This window comes from Rana temporaria (genome assembly GCF_905171775.1).
Source record: "Rana temporaria chromosome 2 unlocalized genomic scaffold, aRanTem1.1 chr2a, whole genome shotgun sequence".
NCBI lineage: Eukaryota > Metazoa > Chordata > Amphibia > Anura > Ranidae > Rana > Rana temporaria.
The window spans coordinates 132276-152898 of record NW_024404405.1 but is presented as its reverse complement, the minus strand read 5'-3'; the positions used below and the strand labels follow the sequence as shown (position 1 = coordinate 152898).

Below are 20623 nucleotides of genomic sequence, written 5' to 3'. Positions count from 1 at the left end.
GAGAGGTCAGCACTATTGTAATGTACAACACAATATATAGAGTAGAGAGGTCAGCACTATTGTAATGTACAACACAATATATAGAGTAGAGGGGTCAGCACAATATTATAGTCATAGTGCCCCTTATACTGCTGCTCAGGGGGGACAAATGATTTGGGTCTGTGGTCAGCAGGATGAAAACAATGTTCAGCCATAGTGGTCAGTGGGAGGAGTCTGATGTTACAGACTATGGTATCGGGGTACAGGGATGTGGGGGGTCAGACAACACACGGGGTATCACCTTCTGTTGTATATCCACAGAAATCACCCAGCACGCTGGCAGATTGTCAGGAGGACCCCAAGTTCCCACCCCAGACAGGGGTAACAGCTGTATAACAGCACACACACTCTATTATCCCACCACTGCCACACACATGACAAGGAGGGAAGCCCCACGGGAACTAGAGAACCAGGAGAGGACCTTGTTTGGTGGAGGAGGGAAGGAGAGGGAGATTATTGGTAGCCAGTAATACCAGCTGTGATAGACTTGGCACAGCCTGCAATACCTCTGACCACCACTAGAGGGAGACTCCGCCCATATCTAGCTGGCTGACCACACACAGGCAGATACAAATCTTACATACAATCTGAACTCTAATGCCCCGTACACACAAGCGGAATTTCCGCCAGCAAAAGTCTGATGTGAGAATTTCATCGGAAATTCCGCTCGTGTGTACGCGGCATAAGGGTTGGGGGTCAGTCTAGTAATCAGCACACACTTCTGGGGTTCCTCAGGCACCTCAACAAGCTAGAATCCTTGTGTTACTCCCTCTTCCTGCTTCCCATGTACACCCCACACCAGACACATGACAGGGGGCAGTGAGGGGAGAGGGGGGATTGGGGTGAACAGGGAGGCAGTTGGGGGGGGGGGGGGTAGGGAAGTAAACAGGGAAGTGGAGAGGACAGTTGGGCAGTGAGAGGTAAGTGGGAGGAAAAAATGCCACTTTTCTGTGATCAGTGGGGGGAGGGGTTGTTGTTATTTGATAAAATAAATAGTGATCACTGAGGGGAAATATTGAAAATCTAAAAAAAGAACATAGGTGCTCAGTGGTGGGACAGGGGAGCAGGAGGACGGAAAGGGGGCATTGGGGGACAGGGATATAGACATTGAAGAAAGTGGAGACAAAGGGCTGGAAAGGGGGGCAGTGTGGGGACAACGGGCTGGGCAGGGGGGCAGTGTGGAGACAAAGGTCTGGACAGACGGGGAAGTGTAGAGACAGAGGGTAGGACAAGGGGCAGTGTGGGGGACAGGGTTTGACAGGGGGTAGTGAGGGGAACACATGGGAGAACATGGGGCAGTAGGGGGTCACATGGGAGGACAAGGGGCAGTAGGGGGATAGAGTGGTGGATAGGGGGCAGTGGGAGGACAGAGGGGAGATGAGGCAGTGGGGTGAAACACAGGGCTGAACAGGGGGAAATGGGGGGCACAGGGGTGTACAGAGGGAATGTGGGGGGACACAGGGTTTGGACAGGGGCAGAGGAGATGGATAGGGGGACAGTAGTGAGTCAGAGGGGATGGACAAGGGGCAGGGGTAGGACAGATGGGTGTGTAGAGACAGAGGGCTGAACAGGAAGACAGTAGTGGGACAGAGGAGATGAACAGGTGAGAAGTGGGGAGACAGAGGGGAGGACAGGGGGGCAGCGGGGTGGACAGAGGGCAGTGTGGGGATAAAGGGCTGGACAGGGGGCAGTGGGGTGGACAGAGGGCAGTAGGGAAGAACATGGGAGGACAGGGGGACAGTAAGGGGTCAGAGGTGTGGGCAGGGGGACAGAGGTAGGACAGAGGGGTGGATAGGGGGCAAAGGAGTGGACAGGGGACAGTGGGGGAACATAGGGGGAGGGGGTAGTGGCGGTAGACACAAGGCTTGACAGGGGGGCAGTGGGGGGGACACAGAGGTGGACAGAGGGGAAGTGAGGGACACAGGGGTGTATAGGGGGCCAGAGGGGAGGACAAGGGGGCAGTGGAGAGGCAGAGGGCAGTGGGGAAATAGAGGAGGTCACAGGAGGTCAGCGGGTGGATGGGTTGCAGTGGGGTGAATTAGGAGATGAATACCTGGCTAATGGTGTCCTGGTCTGGAGGTTGATGTGGAGCTCCTCTGATGAGACTTCTATGGTGGGGGTCCTCTCGGATGGTCCCTCTTGGCTCCTCTGATGAGTCTCCTATGGTTGGGGTCCTCTCGGATGGTCCCTCTTGGCTCCTCTGATGAGTCTTCTATGGTTGGGGTTCTCTTGGATGGTCCCTCTTGGCTCCTCTGATGACTCTTCTATGGTCGGGTGATTTCTGACTCTTCCCAGCTGGACATGAAGGGGGAAATCTCTCCCAACTCTCAGCTTCTCTTCGTCCGGCTCACAAGTGTCCACAATCAGGGGAAAGTTCTCCTCCATGTCCCCGATGGAAGATGGAGGCTTCTTGTCCTGGCTGAGAGGTGTGAGGGACGTTCTGTGTCTGCACTACGGATCTGGGAAGACTCCAATCACATTGTGAGCCAGCTTCCTCACAGGAGGCCCCTCCCCCACAGATGCCTCAGGGCCATGCTGACTACAAACACAGAGAGAAACGGGGAGGGGGGATTAACAAAGAGGACCCCTCCTTCCATTCTCCCAAAGATGCCCCTGAGGCAACGCTGACTACAAACACAGGACAGGGCGTGGATCACAAAGAGGACCCCTCCCCCATTCTCTGGGATGACACAATAGAATCTCATTCCAGGTTGGTCATGTGAAGAAGGTTTGTTGGACGTTCTTCTGGTTGGTGGAGGGAAATGAACGTTGATTATTGAGCGCAGTGAGGAGAAGATTGGGAGGAGCAGGATGGGGAATTTCTCTCCAAGGAATGAATTTCTAGCAGTGAATGTGGTTTTCATTCAGTAAATTCCATTCATTACAAAATGTGATGATAAAAGGAAATGAAATGTTGATCTCCTTCTGAGCGCCATTCATCAATCCATGGAATGTAGTGAGAAGATTTCTCCTCCAATAATCTCTCGTGTAGGAGGAGCTTTCCCTTTCTTGTGTCCTGTTCCTTCCTCCCCTCATCACACTGGTGTCTTCAGAGAGATCCGGAGCTCTCACATCTCTCAGGACTCTCATATTGCACCCCCCGGGGGATCACCTCATACACTTCCATTTCCCTCCACTAACCATAATGCCACGTACACACGGGGCCGGATTCAGAAAACTGATACGCCGTGTATCTCTGAGTCCGGCCGTCGTATCTATGCGCCCGATTCATAGAATCAGGTTCCGCATAGATCTCCCTAAGATCCGCCAGGTGTAAGTGACTTACACCGTCGGATCTTAGACTGCAATTCCAGGCTGGCCGCTAGGTGGCGCTTCCGTATCTTTTACGCGTCGAATATGCAAATGAGCATTTACACCGATTCAGAAATGAACGACCACCCGGTGCATTTTTTTTTACGTCGTTTGCGTTCGGCTTTCTCTGGTGGAAAGTTACCTCTGCTATATGAGGGGTATGTGCGACGTATCCTATGTTAAGTATGGCCGTCGTTCCCGTGCCAAGTTTTTACATTTTTACATCGTTTGCGTAAGTCGTTCGCGAATACGGCCGGATGTAATTTACGTTAACGTCAAAACCAATGACGTCCTTGCGACGTCATTTGGAGCAATGCACGCTGGGAAATTTTGCGGACGGCGCATGCGCAGTTCGTTCGGCGTGGGGACGCGCCTGATTTAAATTTTACACGCCCCCTAGCAGCGGAATTTGAATTCCGCTGGGGGATTTATGATACGCCGTCGCAATAATGAATAAAGCACTTGCCTCAAAAACTTGCTGCGGCGTAACGTAAATCAGATCTAAAGATCCGGTAACCTATCTAAATCTAGCCCTTGGTCGTTTTTTGTGATGAAATAAAATGAAGTTTTTCATCATGAAAAAAAACAAAGTTTTTTTAACATCATCATAAAAACGACGTTGCCCACACACCATCGTTTTCTGAAAATACTCTAGCAAAGCGCGGTTACGTACAACACGTACGACGGCACTCTGTTCCATTCAAGCTCCCGTCTCATAACTTGCTTCTGAGCATGTGCGGGTTTAAAACGTCGTTTTAGCCCACATACGATCATTTTTTACAACACAAAAAACGTCATTTTCAAAAACTACATAAAAAACTAAAGCAGGTTCGGATTTTTTTTTGTCGTTTTTCTGAAGACAAAAAACGATGTGAAGCCCACACACCATCATTTTAAATGACGTTTTTAAAAACACATCACAAAAAACTACCGTGTGCATAAGAAAACGGAGGGAAGGATCTTCCAATGAAAAGATTGGAAGGAGATTGTACGATTGTATGGGCAGCTGAACAGGGCGATGTTCCCGATGTTCTATGACTTCCGTCACCATCAAAGAAAATAATGTGAGGTTGTATTGTTTGTGCCGATCGTTCCCACACCTTGTATAATATTACAAACTGAGACATGATCACAAGAGGCTTAGTGGAGACTGCAGTCAGAAATATCTCCATCCAGACCATGCTGATCCTCCGGATGTTCCCCTGTTGTGGCTTTTGTTTGCTCCGTCTCCTCAGCTCCCGAGCTGGATGCACTACACGCCGCTATCCTGATATCCAGCGTTTGGCAATTCATTTCAGCCCATGGATACAACATTCATGCATCCGCCCCTGAAGAAGCGAGCCGGGTCTCGCGAAACTAGTAGGGCTTTATGGATGCTTGTTTTATGCCTGTACATGCTGGATATTATTGATGTCTGTATTATGTCTACATACTTCTGTTTATATGTATGTACATTTTATGTGTTTATTGTCTATGTGCATCCACTGGCCCTGCAACTTTCAAGTTTTACTGTTACTCATTGATGTACAACAATTGTAATAAATCTTTCTATATTTACTTTCACTTGTGCTGTGTACATCGGCTATTATGCCGGGGAACTCACAATCATTGTTGTTGCCACTTCGTCACACAACACTTTGAAAATAATAAATAGATTTTGTCTCATTGTTGGTTGTGAACATTGGCTGAACCTCTCTCACCTCATTCAAAGTCCCAGGGCTGCCCCCCTTTTGTCTTTTTAAGATACCAGCCTGTTGCATGGTCCTCTCCAGGATAGGTCTTCTCCTGGCTTCCTTCATCAAGTGGCTTCCTCCCGCAGGACTGGCAGCACAGGACCACCTTGAAAGCGCAGACCCAGTCTGACTACTGGGCCTACCAGGTGAAGCCGCACCCCCAGACCAACATGGTCCCAGAGTCAGGATTCAGGAACATGCACCCCAGGCCAGGCAGGCCACGAGGCGTGAACAACGGGCCCCCGCCAATGCCATCTGTCCCTTAAGTACCTCTCCCCAGCATGCACAGCAAGGCAATCACTCCCACTGATTCCCCGCTGAGGGGGACACCCAATACACCCCGACTCTGCTGCTGCCACCCTTGGCCTGAGATGGTAATAACGCCCCCAGGCAAACAATGGTGGTTACTCCCAGCACAGCCATGGCCGGAACCGAAGCTAAATTACCCTCAATCATATTTGTCTGAGCCAAATAACGACTCAGGCCCCCTCTAAATTTACAGCAGCACCTATTCAACAAGAACAGGCCGCTACATACAGAGAATTCTATAGAAGAGAGCCTAACACCTCATTACACCGCACAAAAGCGCCCCCACATTGCACACCAGAGAACACGCATTATACACACAATAACATGGGCTGTGTTCTGTGACCGAGCCCCAATATTACCACCCCCTCCCCCTCTACTGGAATTGTCCAATCCTGTCCTCTAATATTAGGAAGGAGAGAGTTAGCTGGATTCAGGTAGTTGAGCCTAACGTTAGGCAGGCGTATACGCCGCCGTAAGTTAGAGAGGCAAGTGCTGTATTCACAAAGCACTTGCGCCCTAAGTTACGGCGGCGTAACGTAAATGTCCCGGCGCGCCTAATTCAAATTGTGAAGAGGTGGGCCTGTTTTATGCTAATGAATCGTGACTCGAAGTGATTGACTTTTTTTATGAACGGCGCATGCGCCGTCCGTGGACATATCCCAGTGCGCATGGTCCAAATTACGCCGCAAAGACTTATTGGTTTCGACGTGAACGTAAATTACGCCCAGCCCCATTCACGGACGACTTACGCAAACGACGTAAACATTTTAAAATTCAACGCGGGTCCGACGTCCATACTTAACATTGGCTGCGCCATCTTTTTGGTGGAATAACTTTAGGCCTGAAAACGCCTTACGTAAATGGCGTATCTTAACTGCGACGGGCGTGCGTACGTTCGTTAATAGGCGTATCTCGCTGATTTACGCATTCTAGGCGTAAATCAGCGTACACGCCCCTAGCGGCCGGCGGAAAAGGCAGCTAAGATAGGACGGCGTAGGAGACTTACGCCGGTCGTATCTTAGCAACATTTAAGCGTATCTCAGTTTAAGCATACGCTTAATGTTACGTTGGCGCAGATTCGGAGTTACGACGGCGTATCTACTGATACGCCCGTCATAAGTTTCCTGAATCTGGCTAAGTGTCTGTACTTTTCATTACATGTAACCGTCCCTCCCCCATACACAGTCCTCCCCCACACACACCCCTCCCCCACACACACCCCTCCCCCATGCACACCCCTCCCCCACACACACCCCTCCCCCATACACTCCCCTCCCCAGAACAAAAAGTTCTCACAACTTGTCTAATTTCCCTGTGCACAGAGATTGCAACAGATACCCCTCCCCCACACACAGATCTCACATGTCACTTCCTTCACACAGTCCCTACAGATCACCGACCTCCCCACACAAATCATCCATTTATCCAACTGTCCATCCAGAGCTTCTGGTTTATCTCAGCCACATCCTGTGTACTCAATTGGTTGCTGTCTTTCAGTGTTTGGGGGTTAGTAACAATATGGCTCATCCTTGTCTTTTTACTGTTCCCCAGTTACAAATGAAATGAGCTCTTTCCCTTGTGCAGCCTGTGTCCCCTCCCCCACACCGCCAGTATGAAAATGTATGTTATACCGCGCATGCAGAAGGGGGGGGCGTGTGATGTCATGTGCCTCGTCTCACACATGCCTCGTACAACATTCCTTTCATCTCCTCCAAGATCTCCGGGAGAAAGTTTCCCCCAAGAAAGGAGTGTCATGGCGTCCAGCACATGTAGAAGATGAAGTGTATGAGGTGATCCCCCGGGGGGTGCAATATGAGAGAGAAACATTCCTCATCCTGCTCCTCCCAATCTTCTCCTCACTGCGCTCAATAATCAACGTTCATTTCCCTCCACTAACCAGAAGAACGTCCAACAAACCTTCTTCACATGACCAATCCGGAATGAGATTCTACTAGTGTTATACCAGAGAACGGGGGAGGGGTCCTCTTTATGATTCCCTCTCCCCCGCAATGGGTGTGTCTGCATGGCCCTGGGGCCCCTGTGAGGAAGCTGGCTCACAATGTGATTGGAGTCTTCCCAGATCCGTAGTGCAGACACAGAACGTCCCTCACACCTCTCAGCCAGGACAGGAAGCCTCCATCTTCCATCGGGGACACGGAGGAGAACTTTCCCCTGATTGTGGATCCGAGAGGACCCCGACCATAGAAGACTCATCAGAGGAGCCAAGAGGGACCATCCGAGAGGACCCCAACCATAGAAGACTCATCAGAGGAGCCAAGAGGGACCATCCGAGAGGACCCCAACCATAGAAGACTCATCAGAGGAGATCCACATCAACCTCCAGACCAGGACACCATCAGCCAGGTATTCATCTCCCACTGACCACCACTGCCCCCCCCCCCACTGCCTTCCTGTCCAGTTTCTTTGTTTCCCCATTGCCTCACAGCAAGGCAAGTACTGTATTCACAAAGTACTTGCCTGCTAAGTTACGGCGGCGTAGCGTAAATGGGGCCGGCGTAAGCGCGCCTAATTCAAATGAGGATGGGGGGGGCGTGTTTTATGTATATTAACTGTGACCTGACGTAATTGACATTTTTTACGAATGGCGCATGCTCCATCCGTGTACATATCCCAGTGTGCATTGCGGCAAAGTACGCCGCAAGGACGTATTGGTTTCGACGTGAACGTAAATTACGTCCAGCCCTATTCACGGATGACTTGCGCAAACAACGTAAAATTTTCAAATTTCGACGCGGGAACGACAGCCATACTTAACATTACTAGTCCAGCTATTTGATGGAATAATTTTACGCCTGAAAATTCCTTACGTAAACAGCGTTTTTTACTGCGACGGGCGCACGTAAGTTCGTGAATAGGCGTATCTTATGATTTACATATTCTACACTGAACTCAATGGAAGCGCCACCTAGCGGCCAGCCTAAAAATTACACTTTAAGATACGTCGGTGTAAGACACTTACGCCGCTCGTATCTGAGCCTAATTTAAGCGTATCTGGTTACCAGAATACGCTTTAATTTGCGTTGGCGCAGATTCAGACTTAGGCCGGCGTATCTACTGATACACCGGCCTACGTCTTTCTGAATCCACCTATTAGAGTTCACCAGATTGTATGTAAGATTTGTATCTGCCTGTGTGTGGTCAGCCAGCTAGATATGGGCGGAGTCTCCCTCTAGTGGTGATCAGAGGTATTGCAGGCTGTGCCACGTCTATCACAGCTGGTATTACTGGCTAACAATAATCTCCCTCTCCTTCCCTCCTCCACCAAACAAGGTCCTCTCCTGGTTTTCTAGTTCCCGTGGGCAGGGGCGGACTGACAAGTCATGGGGCCCCCGGGCAATAGAAGATTATGGGGCCCCCGGTAGGGTTGCCACCTCATCCCTTTAAACCCGAACACATATGAATTACACAGGTTCTGAGGCTGATTTAATGCAGATAAGGTACTAAGTGAGTTGAATTACCACCTTAATCAGCCACACAACCTGTGTAATCAATATGTGTTCGGGTTTAAAGGGATGAGGTGGCAACCCTAGCCCCCGGGCTAACAGATGGCCACCACGCCAGGAGGCAGTGCAGAGGCGGGGCAGCTAAAATCTCTGGATTTTCACATCAAAAGCATGTCAGTTTCGGACATATTAGGGACAGATGTAAAAAAAACACAGATTTTTACATACTGTCCCTGGTTTTACTGAGCCTGGCAACCCTGATGGGGCCCCCTAGTGGCATGGGGCCCTTGGGCAGTGCCCGAGTGACTCAATGGTCAGTCCGCCCCTGCCCGTGGGGCTTCCCTCCTTGTCCTGTGTGTGGCAGTGGTGGGATAATAGAGTGTGTGTGCTGTTATACAGCTGTTACCCCTGTCTGGGGTGGGAACTTGGGGTTCTCCTGACAATCTGCCAGCGTGCTGGGTGATTTCTGTGGATATACAACAGAAGGTGATACCCCGTGTGTTGTCTGACCCCCCACATCCCTGCACCCCGATACCATAGTCTGTAACAGACTCCTCCCACTGACCACTATGGCTGAACATTGTTTTCATCCTGCTGACCACAGACCCAAATCATTTGTCCCCCCTGACCAGCAGTATAAGGGGCACACTTAGGTGGATTCAGAAAGACTTAGGCTGACGTATCAGCAGATACGCCAGCCTAAGTCTGAATGTGCGGCGGCGCTAATTTAAGCGTATTCTGGAAACCAGTTATGCTTAAATTAGGCTCAGATACGAGCGGCGTAAGTGTCTTACACCGTCGTATCCTAAAGTGTAATATTTAGGCTGACCGCTAGGTGGCGCTTCCATTGCGGGCAGTGTAGAATATGTAAATCACTAGATATGCCTATTCACAAACGTACGCCCGGCCGACGCAGTACAGATACGCCGTTTACGTAACGCATTATCAGGCCTAAAGTTATTCCATCAAATAGCTGGAATAGTAATGTTAAGTATGGCCGTCGTTCCCGCGTCGAAATTTGAAAATGTAACGTTGTTTGCGTAAGTCGTCCGTGAATAGGGATTTACGTCCGCGTCAAAACCAATAGGACCGTGTGTCATACTTACGGCGGCGTAGTGTAAACACGATACACTAGGCCGCTGCAAGGATAAGCCTGCCTACCTGAATCTAGCTATATGACTATAATATTGTGCTGACCGCTCTACTCTATATATTGGGCCAGATTCTCAAAAGAGATACGACGGTGTATCTCCAGATACGCCGTCGTATCTATGCGCCTGATTCTTAGAATCAGTAACGCATAGATTTCCCTTAGATCCGACAGGCGTAAGTCTCTTACGCCGTCGGATCGTAACTGCATATTTACGCTGGTCGCTAGAGGGGTGTACGCTGATTTACGTGTCAAAATATGTAAATCAGCTAGATACGCAAATTCACGAACGTACGCCCGGCCGACGCAGTACAGTTACGCCATTTACGTTAGGCTTTTCCCGGCGTATAGTTACCCCTGCTATATGGTGCCGTAAGTGCGGCGTACCAATGTTAAGTATGGCCGTTGTTCCCACGACGAAATTTGAAAATTTTGCGTAACTCGTCCGTGAATGGGGCTGGACGTCATTTACGTCCACGTCAAAACCAATACGTCCTTGCGGCGTATAAGGAGCAATGCACACTGGGAGATTTCCACAGACGGCGCATGCGCCGTTCATGAAAAACGTCAATCACGTCAGGTCACAGAAAATTAACATAAAACACGCCCCCCTGTCCCACATTTGAATTAGGCGGGCTTATGCCAGGAGATTTACGCTACGCCACCGCAACTTACGGAGCAAGTGCTTTGAGAATACTGCACTTGCCCGTCTAAGTTGCGGAGGCGTAACGTAAATCGGATACGTTACGCCTGCACAAAGGCCCATTGTGTTGTACATTACAATAGTGCTGACCCCTCTACTCTATATATTGTGTTGTACATTACAATAGTGCTGACCCCTCTACTCTATATATTGTGTTGTACATTACAATAGTGCTGACCCCTCTACTCTATATATTGTGTTGTACATTACAATAGTGCTGACCTCTCTACTCTCTATATTGTGTTGTACATTACAATAGTGCTGACCTCTCTACTCTCTATATTGTGTTGTGTATTACAATAGTGCTGACCGCTCTACTCTCTATATTGTGTTGTACATTACAATGGTGCTGACCCCTCTACTCTATATATTGTGTTGTACATTACAATAGTGCTGACCCCTCTCTACTCTATATATTGTGTTGTACATTACAATAGTGCTGACCCCTCTACTCTATATATTGTGTTGTACATTACAATAGTGCTGACCTCTCTACTCTATATATTGTGTTGTACATTACAATAGTGCTGACCCCTCTACTCTATATATTGTGTTGTACATTACAATAGTGCTGACCTCTCTACTCTATATATTGTGTTGTACATTACAATAGTGCTGACCCCTCTACTCTATATATTGTGTTGTACATTACAATAGTGCTGACCCCTCTACTCTATATATTGTGTTGTACATTACAATAGTGCTGACCCCTCTACTCTATATATTGTGTTGTACATTACAATAGTGCTGACCCCTCTACTCTATATATTGTGTTGTACATTACAATAGCGCTGACCTCTCTACTCTCTATATTGTGTTGTACATTACAATAGTGCTTCTGTATAGCTTCTATCTCACTGTATAATCACTTCTCCATTACTTCCTGGACACACACTGCATCATCTCCCCTCCCCCTTCCACTCACCTCATCAGGTGCACGTTTTTCCAATGCAATCAGTGATCACCGTTCTCACTATATACACAGCTATACTGCAGATCATTCATTTGGCAGAGTGTGCAGGAGCTGAGCGATCAGATAACAGCCGATGTGGCTTGAGCTGTCATATTATAATCGGGAGAAGTGTGTTTCCTGGGTTTTGTAATCTAAAGCAGTTGTCATCAACCCTGTCCTGCAGGGCCCACTAACAGGCCAGGTTTTATGTATTACCTTGGGGAGATGCAGTCTAGAATACTGCAATCACTGAGGAGAAAATGATATCACCTGGGATGTATTTCAGTTATCTTGCAAACCTGGCCTGTTAGTGGGCCCTGCAGGACAAGGTTGATGACCACTGATCTAAAGGACATTGTACAATCAGATTGCATAGTGTATGGCCAGCTTTATATAAGTTCATAGGTCAGGGCTCGACAAACCCCAGGCGCCAGGTTGCATTGGCACCTAGAACTAGTGGCCTGGCACTGACTCTGGCAGGTGTCTTGTCCCCATGCACTACCCCCACACGGGTGCACAAAGATGCCACTGGTAATTGAGGCCATGGCTTTGCAACCTGCTGGACCAGAGTGGCAGGGGAACTGGTGCCCTCTTGTGGGAGCCGGGGCTGCTGCTGAGGGCGGTGTCAGTGATTTCCTTTACATATCCTCCCATGGCTTCCACTACCATTTATATGCCGATGACACCCAAATCTATCTCTCTACCCCTCAGCTCACCCCATCAGTCTCCTCCCACCTCACTGATTTACTAACAGACATATCAGCCTGGCTGTCACACCACTTCCTCAAACTCAATCTATCTAAAACCGAGCTCATGATATTTTCTCCCCCCACGTGCCCCTTCCCCGGACTTCTCTGTCACAATCTATCAGTCTGTCCCCACATGCCAGGGTGCTAGGGGCAACCCTAGACTCTGAACTCTCCTTTCAGGGCCAATCCAATCCCTGTCCAAATCATGCCGCCTCAACCTCCACAACATCTCTAGAACACGCCCCTTTTTAACCAATGAGACCACCAAACTTCTAATTCACTCCCTGTTATCTCTCACCTCGACTACTGCAACTCCCTCCTCATTGGATTACCTTTTCATAGACTCCTCCCTTCAGTCCATAATGACTGCCGCTGCAGGACTCATCCACCTTACCAACCGTTCAATGTCCTCCACCCCTCTCTGCCAATCCCTCCACTGACCTCCATTCAGTGTCCTCCACCCCTCTCTATCAATCCCTCCACTGACCTCCATTCAGTGTCCTCCACCCCTCTCTACCAATCCCTCCACTGACCTCCATTCAGTGTCCTCCACCCCTCTCTATCAATCCCTCCACTGACCTCCATTCAGTGTCCTCCACTCCTCTCTACCAATCCCTCCACTGGTCTCCATTCAGTGTCCTCCACCCCTCTCTACCAATCCCTCCACTGACCTCCATTCAGTGTCCTCCACCCCTCTCTACCAATCCCTCCACTGGTCTCCATTCAGTGTCCTCCACCCTTTTCTGCCAATCCCTCCACTGGTCTCCATTCAGTGTCCTCCACCCCTCTCTACCAATCCCTCCACTGGTCTCCATTCAGCGTCCCCCCACTACGCTCTATCAATCCCTCCACTGGTCACCATTCAGTGTCCTCCACCCCTCTCTACCAATCCCTCCACTGGTCTCCATTCAGCGTCCCCCCACTCCGCTCTGCCAATCCCTCCACTGACCTCCATTCAGTGTCCTCCACCCTTTTCTGCCAATCCCTCCACTGGTATCCATTTAGTGTCCTCCACCCCTCTCAACCAATCCCTCCACTGGTCTCAATTCAGTGTCCTCCACCCCTCTCTACCAATCCTACAAGTGACAGCTCGGCACTCTGTATGTAATGCAATTCTGGTATTTATTGCCCCTTTAAGACCCACCTACTTTTTCGTGAAATTGTGCTGGCCACACCCACTATTTGATGTGATTTGGAGGGTGTGTGTGTAGGGGGAGGGGTTTTGTGGGGTCGTGGTTAAGTTCCAGAACCTATTGTTTGAGGAAAAAAGCCCTGATGATGATAATAATAATAATAATAATAATATTTACATTGCAGCTGTCCATGCTCTGTCGATTTATCCCAATACTATTACACGGTCTGCTGTCTATGTTCTGCACAACCTGTAGACTATTTATCATTGTCTTACAGCCTGTTACAGCAGGATGTATGAGAATATATATATATATTCATATTGCAGTAGTCTATCATGAGTACTGAGATACACTTATTACCCTTGAGCCATGTCTGCCTCTCGCATGTTCCCCGGCAGTTTTCTATTGGCTCCGCCCCTTCAGCTCCCAGGCTAGATGCATCCCATGGCAGCCTCCTAGGGGATCACTTTTTGGAACCTCAGCATCATCAATTTCTAAGTATGGGGCTCCATTAGGGCCTCTATTTGCAAAAATATATTTTCTGTGACATATACTTTCGATTGATGCTTTGTTCTTTTAGATATACTGCATACAAAGATCTACTCTAAAACGCGTAGATGCTTGTATCACTCTACAATTATATACAACAACACATGTGAATGTTTTTAAGCAATTTGTCATCATGCTACCCGAACAGCTTGGTATTTATGTTTATGTATTTACTCAGGTTTTAATAAACCATGGGCCAAATCCTCAGCCAGCGGGCGTAACGTAATTTTTCCTATTTAAGTTACACCGCCGCAAAATTTCTACCTAAGTGCCCGATCCACAAAGCAGTTACCTAGAAATTTTGGGCTGTGTAACTTAAATCCGGCCGGCGCAAGGCGTTCCTCTTCTCCAGGGGGCGATTCCCATTTAAATGAGGCGCGCTCCCGCGCCGGCCGTACTGAGCATGCTCGTGACGTCATTTTCCCGACGTGCATAGCGCAAAATTACGTTACGCCGAGCTTTGTGGATTGCGACGGGTCAATAAAGTTGCGACGGGTAAAAAAAAAGATACAGCGCGAAAAAAAAAAATCAAAATTTAAAAAAAATTGCGGCGATGGAAAAAAAGGTCTGTTTTTACAAGGTGTACTAACTTTACACTTTGTAAATGCAGCCCATAATTTTGCGATGGCAAACTAAAACTTATGGAGAAAAAACAAAGCTGAAAAGCTTTGTGGATCTCCGTAAGTCCTAATTTGCATACCCGAGGCGGCATTTCAACGCAAAATGCCCCCAGCGGCGGATGCGGTACTGCATCCTAAGATCCGACAGTGTAAATCTCTCACACATGTCGGATCTTCTGCCTATCTTTGGAAAACTGATTCTGTGGATCAGTTCCAAAGCTAGGAATAGGGATACGCAGGCGGAACAGCAGATCCGCCTGCGTATCTCTTTTGAGGATTTGGCCCTATGTTACTATGTTTTAAGCCTCGTACACACGGGCCAGAATCTCGTCAGGAAAACAAACGTTGTTTTTCCTGAGGAGATTCTTGGCAAGAATCTCTTGCCGCCCGAGTGTACAGACTCTTCTTTCAGAAGAACCACGGTTCTCTTGAATGGTAAGAACACAGTGACGTCATCGCATAAGATGAGCATGCACTCGTCACATTCAATGCCGTCGCCGCCACCTTGCTGCACCCTACCTATACCTAGGAAGCTACCGCGCATGTGTCAGTCATTTCGAGCATGCGCGGGTTTCCATGGCGACAGGTAAGTATACAGACGCTCGGGTTTCTTATCGGGAAACAGGCCGACAAGAATCTCGAAGAGAAAATAGAGAGCAGGATCTCTATTTTTTTCATCGAGATTCTGGGCAGATTTCCAGACGAGAAACCTCAAAGCCTCGTACACACGCACGGTTTACTCGGCAAGAAAGCTCTGTCAGCAGTTTTCTTGCTGGTTCTTGCCGAGGAAACCGAGCATGTGTACAAGGCTTAACTCTACTTTGTTGGCCCCCATGGTCGCCTCATTTAAAGTCCCATGGGCTACTTTCCTTTTGTTGACCTTGCAGAGTGGGGTATGTTGACCTCATTTATCTGTCAGCCGGTGCTCTGTGACCTCTACCAGACGGCCCAGATCTGTTATTTAAAGGTCCGATTTTTCACCCTGATTCTCAGTCACTGGCTTTGATGGCTTGGCTGTTGAACCCCAATCTCTGAGAGACAGAGGCACTGAAAATGTGGTTATCCCAACCATGCCTTAAAGCAGAGCTCCACCCAAAAGGGGAATTTCCACTTGTTTGCATCCGCCCCTCCTCCACTGCCACACCTGACACTTTTGTAGAGAGAGGGGGAGAGGGGACCTGGTTGTGACAGATACCCACCCCCCACTTCCAGCTCAGGTCACTGTGGTGATCTCAGCTGATGGTTCACCCTCCTCTCTCTCCCCCAGAGTATTCTGGGACATGTCACAGGTCCCAGAAGACTGCAGGACCATTCACAAGGCGTAGGAAACTGACTGTGAAGCCAAAGGGCATCACTTCCTGTTACGTTACTTGAGATGCCGATGTCTGCACCCAAAGGCCATTGACAAATTGGTCCGGTGAGGACATCGCTGGATCGCTGGACAGGAAAGTGTCCTTATATTAGCAGCTAGAGTATTTGTTAGGGGGGCTGGAGCTCCTCTTTAAAGCTCCTAAATCTATTTCCTGCAAGATTTATCACCGCATGCAGAAGGTTTCATTTTGTTGGTTTGAGACTTTGGGAGTTTTCCCATAAGGCTTTTTAGTTGGCCATGATATTCATTTATGTTTGACGGGGGGGGGGGTAATATTTAACCCTTAGCGCTATCAGGGGTCACATGTCTGCCCTGTCTGTCCTTTTCCGACATTCTCTAGCTACTAATTCACTAATTTGTAATTTCATTCAATGTACCTCACATGTTCCTCAGATATTCACCGATTTGGATCGATCTAAAACATTTCAAATTAAAAGTTTTAGAAATTGCTCTACAAGAAAAGTGATTTACATGTTGAAATGTCCATGTAAAAAATTCTATAGAGGGGAAAACAAAGCGACAATTTAAAATCCGTATCGGTGAACATCTGAGGGACATCAAGGGACCTCCTGGAACAGATGAGGGGAAAAAAAGAGAATATTTTAGCACAACATTCTAGGAAAATCCACGCGGGAAAAAGAGACGACCAGAAACTGAAGGGGATCTTTTCCCTAAATGTTTCCCTAGGAGAGGAGACTTCGATAGGATTTTACTATGTAAAGAAAAATACTGGATCTAAATTCTCAGTAATATCAAAAGGCCTGAAAACCGGAAAGAACAGTAAAGCCCAATAAATCCCCATGAGCAGCGGGAGGGGGATGACCTATCTCACTGCTTCTAAAAGTGATCCAGTGGCTAATCGGCTGCTCGGATCGCTTTTATGAGATACAGAATTGCCGGCTTCTGCCATAACCCCATAAACCACTTAAAAACCGCAACATTTATTTTCTTGAGGGCCATAAATCCCAGGATGGTACAAATACCCCCAATGACCCCTTTTTGGAAAGTATGACAGGCTTTACGAAGTTGTAACGTGTTTGTCACAATATTTAGCATTTTTTTTTATTGTTTGCACATTGTCCCCAGTGCAGTACAGCATCATCATATAACTGGTGTGGAGATGAGCAGGGACACTGACTGATGACAGGATGTAAAAAAAAAAAAGCCAAGAAGTATTTTTAATTATTTTTTAAATATCTTGTTTTACATGCATGTTGTGACCAGCACAATACAGTGTTACCATAGTAACACTGTACTACTCTGGGAGGTAATCAGGATTTTTTTTACACACTATAATTGCTTATAGCAGTGAATTTCATTACTATAAGCAATCATTTTTACTGAATGCAATAGATTTATTCAGCGTGCATTGTTGTGATTAGCTGTGATTGGCCCTGTCTGTACCATGTGATCACTGTAACCAACCACACAATGAACGGCATGAATCAAAGCCATTCATTGTTCACAATGATTGTTCACAGCAATCACATGGTACTGGTATGGGGCTGTTACACTGATCAGTCATCTGCTATGTCCAGTGGACACAACAAGTGACAGACTGCGCCAGAGCTTGGCCCTGAGGGGCCGCACAAGATATTTTCTCCCAGAAGAATAGGGCTCCTGCTTGGCCATCATATTACAATAGTCCGAGCAGGAAGCGGTTAATAATGAATGTTAAAAAAGGAAGAAACTTTATTGAATCCTTTTTATAGAATGCTGACTTCTATTTTTTTCTCCTGTACAGGTGGATTAAGGAACAACGTTTTCGGTCATGTTGGTCTTCATCAATAAAACGGAGTCACATGGGAAACGAGCCATATGGGTGTTATAAGTGACTGAAAGTCTTTATTGTCGTTCACTGGAGGATTCACACAGGACACAAGACATATCCGTGTTCTGTATGTCATTTATGTTTTGGGTCCTCTTAAACACTGATCCAACCTCAGAGGACAACACAAAAGAAGTCATTTCAGTTCTCTGGAAGTGACAATGGCTTTATAGTAAAGTCCAACCTATGAATTCCTGAGAGGAGTCATTTCAGAAGATATTTCTTGTTTGGAATGTGATAAAGGTTTTACAATGGAGGTAAAATGTATCACACACCAGAAGGTTCACACTGAAGAGAAACCATTTCAGTGTTCCGAATGTGATAAAGCTTTTACATTGAAGTCAAAACTTACCCGACACCAGAGGATTCACACTGGAGAGAAGCCATATCAGTGTTCTGAATGTGGCAAAGCTTTTAGAACCAAGAACGAGCTTATCATACACCAGAGGGTTCACACTGGGGAGAAGCCATATCAGTGTTCTGAATGTTTCAAAGCTTTTACACAGAAGGCACACCTTATCAGTCACCAGAGGGTTCACACTGGGGAGAAGCCATATCAATGTTCTGAATGTGGCAAAGCTTTTACACAGAAGGGACGCCTTATCAGTCACCAGATGATTCATACTGGAAATAAGCCATATGAGTGTTCCAAATGTGATAAAGCTTTTACATTGAAGCCACAACTTACCGGACACCAGAGGATTCACACTGGGGAGAAATCATATCAGTGTTCCGAATGTTGCAAAGCTTTTAGAACCAAGCGAGTGCTTATCACACACCAGAGGGTTCACACTGGAGAGAAGCCATATCAATGTTCTGAATGTTGCAAAACATTTGCAGCTATGCAAAATTTTATCGCACACCAGAGGGTTCACACTGGAGAGAAGCCATATCAGTGTTATGATTGTGGCAAAGCTTTTAGAGCCAAAAAAGAGCTTATCATACACCAGAGGGTTCACACTGGGGAGAAGCCATATCAATGTTCTGAATGTTGCAAAGCTTTTAGAACCAAGAAAGAGCTTATCGCACACCAGAGGGTTCACACTGGAGAGAAGCCATATCAGTGTTCTAATTGTTGCAAAGCTTTTACACATAAGTCAAATCTTATCAGACACCAGAGGGTTCACACTGGAGAGAAGCCATTTTAATGCTCTGAATGTGACAAAGATTTTACAATTAATTCCGGGCTAATGTATCGCCTGAGGATTCACAAGCTTCACCATAGAAGCTTGTAGAGAGTAAACTCGGGGAAGAAGGGGTTATTAAAGGAGTTGTGGTTGTCCCATAAGTTTCACAGCCCCGATGTCATCCCACAAGCTAGGGAAGAAGTGAAAAGATAAAATGCTATTGTGAGCAAAATGGAATGTAATGATCGAATGCACCGACTTAAGTGCTTATGTCCATCAGACACACACCAAGGCCTGTGAATTTTTTACCTTTTAATTTTTTTCTTTCAGATAAACACCAATGACTGAACTGTTTTCCTCAGTGAAAAAAACATACCATTTTGTAAGTTATGCTGTAATAAATAGCCATCATTTAAAAAAAATATATATATATATATATATATATATATATATATATATATATATATTCCTCAGTTTAGGCCGCTATGTATTCTTCGTCATACTTTTGGTAATAAAAATCGCAAAAAGCGTATATTGATTGGTTTGCACAAAAGTTATAGGCCGGGATTCAGAGAGATCGGCGCATCTTTAGTTTGGCGTAGCGCATCTCATATGCGATATGCCGATGTAACTTGGAGATTCAAGTACTGTATTCAGAAAGCACTTGCTCCCGTATGTGCGCCGGCGTAACGTAAATGGGCCAGCGTAAGCCCCCATAATTCAAAGTAGGCAAGTAGCGAGCTTGTTGTATGATAATGAAGCGTCACCCCATGTAAATACATGGACGAACGAACGGCGCATGTGCGCGCATGCTCAGAATCACGTCAAATTTACTCCCTAAGATACTCCGGCTCAATGCCTGTGACGTGAACGTAACCTACGCCCAGCCCCATTCACGTATTACTTACGTAAACTACATAAAAATATATGCTTGTTCCGACGTCCATACTTTGCATTACCTGCGCCTCATATAGCAGGGGTAACTTTACGCCGGACGTAAGCCTTATGTAAAGGGCGTAGCTTACTGCGACGGGCGCAACTTAGGTTCCTGAATCGGCGTTTCTAGCTCATTTACATATTCCACGCATAAATCTACGGAAGCGCCCCTAGCGGCCAGCGTAAATATGCACCTAAGATACGACGGCGGAAGGAGACTTACGTCGGTCATATCTTGCAAAATTCAGGCGTATCTCAGTTCCTGAATATGCGGAAAGATACGACGGCGCACATTTGGACTTACAAAAGCGGATCTGGAGATGAGCCTTCGTAAGTCCTTTCTGAATCCGGGCCATAGTGTCTACAAAATAGGGGATAAATTCATAGCATTTTTATTTTATTTTTTTACTAGTGGCGGTGATCTTTGATTTTTACCGGGACTGCAACATAAAAATTTTGGGACCATTGGCATGTATACAGCGATCAGTGCTATTAAAATGCACTGATTACTGTGTAAATGTCACTGGCAGGGAAGGGGTTAACACTAGGGGGCGATTAAGGGGTTAACTGTGTTCCCTAATGTGTGTTCTAACTGTAGGGGGAGGGGACTCACTATAGGAGATGACGGATTGTGGTTCCCAGCTTGT

General features: G+C 47.2%; 1 protein-coding gene across 1 annotated transcript in view; it reads left to right on the top strand.

The window, feature by feature from the left end:
* The window catches only part of LOC120921534 (zinc finger protein 850-like), a 260049-nt gene extending 240687 nt beyond the window's left edge, over positions 1 to 19362 (top strand). Inside the window, 1 exon segment of the mRNA XM_040334033.1 lies at positions 18195 to 19362. Coding sequence (XP_040189967.1) covers positions 18195 to 19148 — 954 coding nt within the window. The 3' untranslated portion in view covers positions 19149 to 19362.
* The last annotated feature ends 1261 nt before the right edge of the window (positions 19363 to 20623 follow it).